The sequence below is a fragment of the Neolamprologus multifasciatus genome, chromosome 16 (assembly GCF_963576455.1).
Source record: "Neolamprologus multifasciatus chromosome 16, fNeoMul1.2, whole genome shotgun sequence".
Classification (NCBI taxonomy): domain Eukaryota; kingdom Metazoa; phylum Chordata; class Actinopteri; order Cichliformes; family Cichlidae; genus Neolamprologus; species Neolamprologus multifasciatus.
This window is the reverse complement of record NC_140454.1, coordinates 13197218-13206385: the sequence shown is the minus strand read 5'-3', so window position 1 is coordinate 13206385 and position 9168 is coordinate 13197218. Positions and strand designations below refer to the sequence as shown.

The window sequence follows — 9168 nt, the reverse complement described above, 5'->3', positions numbered from 1 at the left end:
GGTTGTGGCTGTTGCTTTGGAGGAAAAAGATGGGGATACATCTTGGTGAGATTCAGGGCTTCAGATTTCTCAGGCACTCGGCGCCGTTCAGGCTGTGTTTGTTTTCTAAGCATTAGGATTAAAATCTCTCTCCCAGAAGAGTGCCCAGAAAAATCTAAAAAGGGAATCTAAGAATTTGAGATGTGCGCCTCCGGGGGCTGTTTGTGCTTCACCTCAAGAAGACAGTGCCAATTTATGCTCAGTCCAGCTTATTTCCATACAGTATATTGCTTGAATTGGGCTTATTTCCATTTAGTTGCGGGCGGGGTGTAGGGTGGGTGAGGACAATTTCTTCCCCTGCAGATTAAATACATTTGGAAGCTCCTTCTTGTATGAATATTCCTTGTATATTTATGCAGTAGAGATAAAATGACAGAATACATTGAGAAAATAGACAATCAAAGTATAATCAAATGTAAGGCATGCACTGAATAAAATATGCATGACAAATTGGCTTTGGAGAACACAGAGCAGGCAGGTCCTCTGAACCTTAGCACAAAAGCTCATTGAAATTCCTTTCATTATGACTGTGGAGCTACAGCGAAACAGAAAATAAGAGGGACAGACAGAGAAAGATGAGTATAATGATTTCTGATTATGGAGGCAGAAGAGTCCTTGCATCCCACTGTACACAGGAATATCATTACACAGTATTATGCAATTTAACAGATGGAGAACAAAAAAAAGAACGACGTAACACGTGGGGAGCATTTAGTTATTTTTATTTACATTGTTATGTTTGCCTAATCAGTGTGACGTATATTCTTTACATAGAAACCTGCTTATGTGTGCAATACTCCATCACTGAAAACTTGAGACAAATGCAAATGACATTTTGCAGTATTTTAGTAATCTTAATTACAAATAAAAAGGCACAGAGACATGATACCAATACCTTGGCTGACACAGATTTTTATAACACAATAGTTGGTGGGAAAAGAAGCGTGAAAATGAGGAGGATGATCCTGCAGTATTTTCTCTCAGTATCTAGGCGAAGTTTAGAAACAAAAAGGACTTTCATCTGGAATCTGGTAGACAGTTAATAGCTCGACTAGTTTTGTGGCTAAAACGTTTAAAAACTCCGGTGCATGCAGAACCCTTACACTCTGTACAATTGTGCTGCTTAATAGGATATAAACACAAAAGCTGATAACTACTTTGCAAGCGTCCCACCCTTAATCACACACTGTAAAAACAAATATGATTCTCATCAAGGTATCGCCTGGGGTTTTAACAGAATCATAAACAGCGATACGTCCCAACCAAGTGTCCCGGTTAATTGCAATGGCTTCAATGTTCACTTTAAAATTCAAGGGTTGTTGTCGGAAGTAGTCTCTTCATCAATCTGCTGGAGTACAGTCACGTCACATAGATGTTGGTTGACCAGCTAAAAGAAGAGAAAAAAAAGCGACCAATTATGGGAGGAAGGCGAGAACAACACCTCCCACTGATGATCAGCTTGAGAAAGTACTCACTTTTGACTCGCATGTAGCAGGAGTTACAGTAGAGCTGCTTGTTTCGTATTCTGACTTCAGCCCCGGCTTCTGATCCTCCAAGGTCAGACTTACAGTCGATGCACTGAGAAAGTTTGGGAAGGAGAAGAATTGAGGAATGAATCAGTAAACGTGACCAAAGGAGGAGTGATGAGGACAGACAAATCTAGACCATGATTCAAAGGAGAAGGATGAAAATCAAGAGATGAAGGCTGACACAGTGGATTAACTTTCAGATAAAGGTCACTGCAGCTCCCAGAAGAAACAACAACAACTAGATTAGACTGCTGATAAAAAGCAAAGGGAATAGTTGATCTTGCAGGATTTAGTTTCTTTTTCTCAATAAAGGGATCAGGGGATTGACATTCACCAGGATTCACCAGGTTAGTAAAACAAACTAAAGAGCCTGAGGCAATCAAGTTAGTTTTTGAGGATCGGCGGCCGATGTGCTCCGTGGCTGACCGGAGTCCAGCTCTCACCTTAAAGCAACCCAAATGATAACAGAGCCCAAGGGACTCGATGATCATGGCTGCTCCCTTTCCCAGCGGGGTTTCACAGAACGTACAGATTTTCTTTCCACTCACTGACCTGAATTACAGAACGCACAGCTGTCATTTCAGAGCCAAGCACACATACATGACACATGTATGAATGCACACATATATGCACATACAAAACAAACTAACACTGGTTCAAACCAGGGTTAGACAGACGGACACTTTGGCAAGCTGGCAAATGTTAACCTGTTGAAACAGCACTGCTGAAATGACAAAGGCTCATTAAAACAGTGTCATTTAGTGTCACACGCAAAATACTGTTTATGGCAACAAAAATGACACGAGGGAAACACTTATGAATTTTCATAAAGGTTGGGAAACTCGGGTGTTAGGAAGTGAACAAGTTTCTTTAAGATAACCTTCAGACAACCTTTGGACTTTCTTTGTCTCTCAGGTGTTTGGACATGATCACTGACAAACTTTCGTGTAATCCACAAAAACATGGCTAAACTTAAACTAGCATTTGCTGTATTCCACACACAACTTAAAGTGAATTATGCTACTGTGTGATCTATAAAAAAGCACATCAAAAGAAACATTACATCATAAAAGGAGTGACATAAAGGAAAAAGAGAAATACCCTTTGCCACCACTTTTGCACGGCTGAGTAGCAACACAGATGTACCAGTGAGTTGTTAGAGGCGGCATTAAGCAAAGCTTCATTACTGGTTTTACCTGCTGTGCTGCTGAGGAGCGTCTGCCTCAGCCGTGGGTTCTGGAGAGTTGGTGGGTGAAGGAGAAGAGGGTGAAGGTGAAGGGGAAGGCGACTGCCTGGACCAAGGGACCAAATGGGATCCTGCCCCACTTCGGAGTGAGCCCATGGAATAGGAAGAAGGCAGAGTGGAAGCGGAACCATACCGCTGAGCCCGCGGCCCCCCACCATAAAAGGATGTGCTGCCAGAAAGGGCAGAGTGAGGCCGAAAGTAGTTTGGGGCAAAAGAACCGCTTCGGGGTTTCGATGACGAACGCCAGGAGTTGTATGAGGTGTCCAAGTTGTCAAGAGAATCGCCTCTGCAAAGCCAACCCAAGCCACACCCCATGTTAGTCAGTTAGGAAAAGCAGTTGAACCTTCTGACTGACAACTTTTACACCCAACTCAAAAAAACAGGACATTAGTAAAAGAAAAGAGCCAACCACCAGCATCGCACCAAAGTTAATGAGGTATTACTGTACCTGCGCATAGGTGGCAGGTCCCTCTCCTTGTTGGTGGAAGTGTCGGGAGAACGCTGGCGGATCCAGCTGTTGTCCGTCAGCAATGACGTCTTCTTTTTCATCTCATTGAGGATCTGCTGCCGCTCCAGCTCAGCCTGAGATGCAGGCTGCTGGTCCTTCTTCTCAGCAGCTCCGCTTGAGGTCACTGCCAGGTGGGAGGACAGACAGATGAAACATTATGGATGGAAAAAAAATTTTTTAACTGGCGATCGGCGGAGGAACAAAATTAATAGTTGTGGGGCAGACAGAATTAGATGAGGATGATATAAGTATCTGTTTTCCACAGTCTGGCTTGATGAGACAAGCTATGACTAAATTATGGATGAAAAAGTCATTGATCTGAAAGAAAACATGCTGTAATCAATACGTTAAATTGCTTTTGCTGCATGTCCTTTTCTGGTCACGTGGCTGATTGGTTCGTCATTTGTCTGGTCAGCTGCAAATCAAACATCTGTAGGTTTAGAGTTGGAGTTAACGAAATGTCTCGATTGACTGATCAGCTGATCGTAACGGGAGTTTCACATTAAAACGACGAGAAACGGCGCTTTAGGGGGCTAAAATCCACCTCTCTCCGGCTCTCTGTATCTCATGACATGGAGGATATTCCTGCGCTCCAGCTCCAGCTCAGATGCAGCCTTCTGACTTTGGTAAACTCTGTCATGTGCCTTCCTCAGCTGCTCTTCCAGCAGCCGCTGAGCCATGCCCCCCGGGGGTACATGCACACCTACAGCAGGGTACAACCCACACAGGTATACATCTGTGCAACAAAATGTGTACGTGGAGTCATTTAAAACACCCTCTCCCACCTCCACAACCACCACAACACACAGACACACACACACACACACACACAAAGCCCCTAATGAATTAAGAAGGCTGACCTTTTCTCTGAGGTCTGTCCTCTTCGTCGAGCTGAGGGGATGATTTGGATTTTGTCCTGTCGAACAAAATTCAAAACCTAAATGAACAACACTACTTTTCAGTTCTAGCAGATGTTTCACTTTTGTGTACAAGTGTGAGGCAATTCATGTCTTTTTCTATGGATCATATTTATATGTCAGATGGTATAATATAGAAGGCGATAAGTGTCACAGCATGTCAGCTGGTAATGTAGCATTCATCTTAAAACTTTGTGTATTTTTCCTTTTTCCCTCCGACTCCTGCACTATCTGCCTCCCCTCTACCTTGTATCCCTTTTGACCTTCTTTCCCGCTACCCACGAATCCTATAATAATAAATACAGTATAAATAATTAAATGGTTCCATTTGTGTGGGCGTTCAGAAATGCAAGATTACAGTTCTGGTGGATTTACATTTGTTCTTAGGATCACTATCCTGTTTGGATGTCCCCACTCGGGTTCAGCTTCAGTTTTAGGGACATATGCGCTCACATTATCTTCAACCACTCTAATATGACTGTGGCTACACAACTCTGCCTTTGATTTGTCTCTGCAGTGCAAAATTCAGCTGTTCACTGGGAAACTGTGAATTTTGTACCAATTTCCGTTTTGCACAGCAAAGTTTTTTTCCTCTCATATCTCTGATACAAGTTTAATACGAGCACCAGTTGTAAATATTTTCTTTAAAATATTTTAATATTTTATTTGGTTCATTTGAAGATAAACTCTCACAGGCACAAATTTTCTTTTTTTAAAGTAAAGGCCTCAGAAGGATCACACAACACTAGCCACTAAAAGTCTGTCAATTATTTAAAAGGACTGAACCTCTTCTAATTTTATGGATTTAATTTTGTTATAAATGTAGCGGTTTGATTACTTTCTCCATATCATCTTTCCGTACTGTTTCGGAAAGGACAAAATGTTTGCTGGTCTAACAATGTAAAAATCTAGAGCTGAAAATGATTTGGGGCTAATCAGCCAATAATGACAACTGTAAATAATCTACTTTGTAAAGCTTTCTAATCAAACTATATTGTTGTTGTAAGAAGAAGCATTTCTTTTGTGCATATAAAACTGCATAAATATGTACATACTTTATTGTATGTTTATTTTATTTGTATATTTATAGGCATGTTTCATTATAATTTGGTATAGCTTATATTTCTACTGGATCTCATAAATACACTTTTTTAAAATAACTGTTTTTATTGGCATCTGTTGTGGACAGCAAAGAAAAATTTTGATTATACAGGCAAGCCTGGACTTGTTGTAGCTTCAGTATTTGTTTGGAAGTTACTGCCCCTATAAAGAGATATTTTTAAACTCTATATGTATATTGTTGGTGATATAGCCACCTACGTTCAAGAGTTCCACAGGCTGTTGATGAATCCAATCCAATATAATCTGTCTTAATTAATTACGTGTGTATGCATCTCATGCATGCTAAATAAGGATAGTCAACTAAGTATTCAACACATTAAACTGCAGTTATTGTAGAGCAATGATGTTAAAAGCATGTTGCAGAGAAAGCATGGTTAACAGGTTATAAACAGGGAGAGGTCCGGCTGCTCTCGCTCTCTCGTACTAACCTGTCTGCATAGGTGAGTGAAGGCTGGGCATAAGGAAAGCCGTGGGAGCTAGTGGCCCTTTGGTGAAAGGCATTGTGTGCAGAGAGGTGGGATGATGAGTACCACACAAAGGAGGGATGAAGCACATGCAAACACATTAGTTGCACATGTTAATGCACAGACAGTAAAGCTGGTTAAACGTGTTATTATCAGCATGATGGTGAGTCAAGGAATACAAAAGACATGTGAGTTTGAGTATTCAGGGCAGCACAGGATTAGGAGTGGCTCTACTGACCACTGCTGCTGCAGCTCAAAGGCTCTCTCCTTCTCTCTGCGCTGCTGCTCTTCTGCCTCCAGCAAGCTCCTCTCGTCCTCCCTTCTCTTCCTTTCCTCCTGCTCCTGCCTTTCCTTCCTCATCCTCTGCTCCTGGAGACGCTGCAGTTCTCGCTCCTCCTCTTCCCTCTTCCTCTTCTCCTCCGCCTGCCTTTGGCGCTCCTGCTCCTCCTTTCTCTTTCGCTCTTCTTCTTCCCACAGTAGAGATGTGGGCTGGTTGACGGGAGATAGTGGTGAGTGTGGGCCGGTGCTGCTGTTGCTGTGGTTGTTCACCTCCAGGCTCCCAAACTGCCAGAGACAAGAGACGAAAACGGACGAGAAGAGGAAGCTTTTTGAGCACCAAGTAATTTAATCTTAATTAGCATCCAGGAGGAACTGCGACAACGATGGAGAAACTCCTCACAACCCCCGAGGTGGCGAGGTTTTAGAAATTATATTGTAGAGAGGAGTTTTTGTTGCAAACCTATTAGTTGGAAAGATTTCAGCCACTGCAGTATATATATGTACTGTGTGAGCATTCACATGACTAGACACTGCTCTGCTCTCCCTTTCCATTTCTAAAAGGTCACATACAAGAGAGCGTGCCCACATACTCCATGCATAATTATAGCAATTTTAGATCAAAGCTCTTTGGATACATTTAGATAAATTAGTGCCATGAGTCACAACTTACTGCCACCATTAAATACTCTCCAGCTGATTTATTAGCTCATAATTAATACAAAACAAAACACTTTTGTTACCTGTTTGGGGACCATGCTTGTAGAAATCGCCTGCTGAGCCTTGAGCCACTCTTCCTGCAGCTTTTCCTGATCACGCTTATATTTCTCCTAAAAAAAAAAAAAAAAATGAAGGTGAGGTCAAAGGTCATCTCATTTAATCCAGTCAGTCATACAAAGCTCTTTCTAAAACAACACATGAAACTTCTATTTATAATAGATTCCATATGTAATTTAAAAAAATAATAATTAGGTATTGTGGCTGTTATATTGTTCAGATGATTTCTCAGCTCACTTACGTGTTATCTAACTATTCTACACATTCTAGGGAAACCTGCCCAGGAAGTCTCGCTGGAAGATCATGAAATCAGGCTGCTTAACCAACAGGGAACAAGCCTGCCAGCATTAAAAATCCTTCCCGGATGCAACGGCACTCTGCATAACCACCTTTGATCTCCATCCAGAAATAGGCCCCCAGAAAAATGTTTTGACATGATTCTCCTACACTAAAGTTGGATACTCGGCGCACACTTAGAAGCTCGAGTGCTGTCTCCTTCTGTTCTGAGCCTGTTAAGAGCAGATGTAATTGAGGATTTCCTAGCATGTTAGTAACTTCTAATTGTCAGATGGGGCGTTTAAAGACAGGCAGTTCACATTAAATAGGTCAAGCTTTGGCTTCATTCTGTATTTTTATCTATCATCCTGTGTTTTTTTGGTTTTTTAAATTAAGGTTTCTTCCCCCCCACTAACCCTCAACTGGATAAGTGGATATCCCCACCCCATCTGTAATTACAATGAGTGTAGTTCAACTCGTAATGTGTTGTGGACACATGATAGTTTGTCACGTGGGTTGTAACCTCTGACGGGGGGGTTTTACCTTATGGAAGCCAGTTTTAAACATCTGGGGACAGTTTTGTACCTTCATGTAATGATGCAGGTGTTTAATGGCTTACTTTATATGTTTTTAATATTATTTATTCAGTCTAAGAAATGGAGTGGCATCAAAAAGGTACATATCAGTGCCTGTGAGGTCCCAAAATTAGCCCTTAGCCATTAGGGGGTGCATTTGTGTAGACTGTAACAAAAAACACTTTTCACTGCAGCGCAGTTTCTCACAGTGCAAGATAAGAAAGATATGAAATCATCATCTTCTTCTTTCAGTTGCTCCCTTTAGAGTTTGCTACAGCAGCTCATGCTCCTCCATCCTCCTCTGTCACACCAACCTGCATGTCCTCCTTCACTGCATCCATAAAACTTCTGTGTCACTCCTCTTCTTTTTTTTCTCTCCTGCCTAGCAGCTCTATATTCAACATCTTTTGCCCAATATATCCACTATCCCTCCTCTGCACATGTCCAAATCATCTCAGCCTTGCCTCTCTAATTTTGTCACCAAACCGCTCAGCCTCTCACTTCTAATCCTGTCCCTCCTGGTCACTCTCAACGAGAATCTTATCATCAACTCCTCCTCCACCTCCTGCTGCACCTCATGCAGTAATCCATGCTTTACTGATCCGTGTGAGGGAAATTTTCTTATTCGTTTCTCTTTTACCCCTTAGGACGCCTACTAGGAGTAACCCTGCTTTCTCTTTTACGAAATTGGTGATTTCTTTGATATTTCAGGCTGGCTTCCAGACCAAAATGACTGGCTGTGAATCAGAAGTTAATGACAGTGATTTCTGCCTGTACATACTAGTCTTTTTTGATACATACTGAGGTGCAAAAACTCATCAATAAGGGTAAAGGGGAGGTTTTCAAATGTCATCTTTATGGGGGAACTAGACTGCTGTAGTCTGAAGAAATAAACTGACAGTGTTGTGTGCTTGAACTCAACATTACTAAATATACAAGAGTATATTAGTAGTATATAGTATATAGTAGAGACCTGTAGGAGGCGCTCTTGTTCCTTCTGCCACTTCTCTTGTCTTTTCCGCTCCTCTTCTGGGTCAAAAGACCAGCGACTGGAGGGAGTGATTACGGGAACGGGTATCTGAAGGCAAAAAAGGAAACGACACATAGCAAATTTACCTCGCAGTTGTACAAAACTATCACTGAACTTTGTTGCTTTGAAGTCCGCCTGCTTGTGCCATATAGATGTGATCATACTTAAATAATTATTCTCTTAAACACCCAGTACTTATCTGCTCTTGTTTCACAACATTTCTACATGCTCTTGAAGGTGAGATGAAACTGCAAATATGCACTTGCACTGCACCGTCTGTACTTTATTTATTGTATTTTCTTATCTGGTTTCAAAGCTCCACAAAAAAAGGTTCCCTATAATCACTGTTGAGTCACTAAAATGCTAAAAGACTGACAAAGATGTGTGAACCTGGCTCTAAAGTGAACTA

The 9168-nt window shown here is 41.6% G+C and overlaps 1 protein-coding gene across 4 annotated transcripts in view; it reads right to left on the bottom strand.

Moving 5' to 3' along the window:
• Positions 1–744: 744 nt before the first annotated feature.
• The window catches only part of lmo7a (LIM domain 7a), a 50667-nt gene continuing 42243 nt past the window's right edge, over positions 745–9168 (bottom strand). For 2 of the 4 annotated variants that reach the window (XM_085135680.1, XM_085135681.1), the window contains 11 exons: positions 8703–8807; positions 6845–6931; positions 6064–6389; positions 5790–5846; positions 4183–4238; positions 3867–4025; positions 3263–3446; positions 2765–3100; positions 2012–2120; positions 1515–1617; positions 745–1426 (listed from right to left, as the gene is read on the bottom strand). In XM_085135680.1, coding sequence (XP_084991806.1) covers positions 1404–1426; positions 1515–1617; positions 2012–2120; positions 2765–3100; positions 3263–3446; positions 3867–4025; positions 4183–4238; positions 5790–5846; positions 6064–6389; positions 6845–6931; positions 8703–8807 — 1545 coding nt within the window. In that variant the 3' untranslated portion in view covers positions 745–1403. The remainder of the gene's footprint in view (positions 1427–1514; positions 1618–2011; positions 2121–2764; positions 3101–3262; positions 3447–3866; positions 4026–4182; positions 4239–5789; positions 5847–6063; positions 6390–6844; positions 6932–8702; positions 8808–9168) is intronic. The other 2 variants (XM_085135682.1, XM_085135683.1) reach the window with 2 other exon arrangements.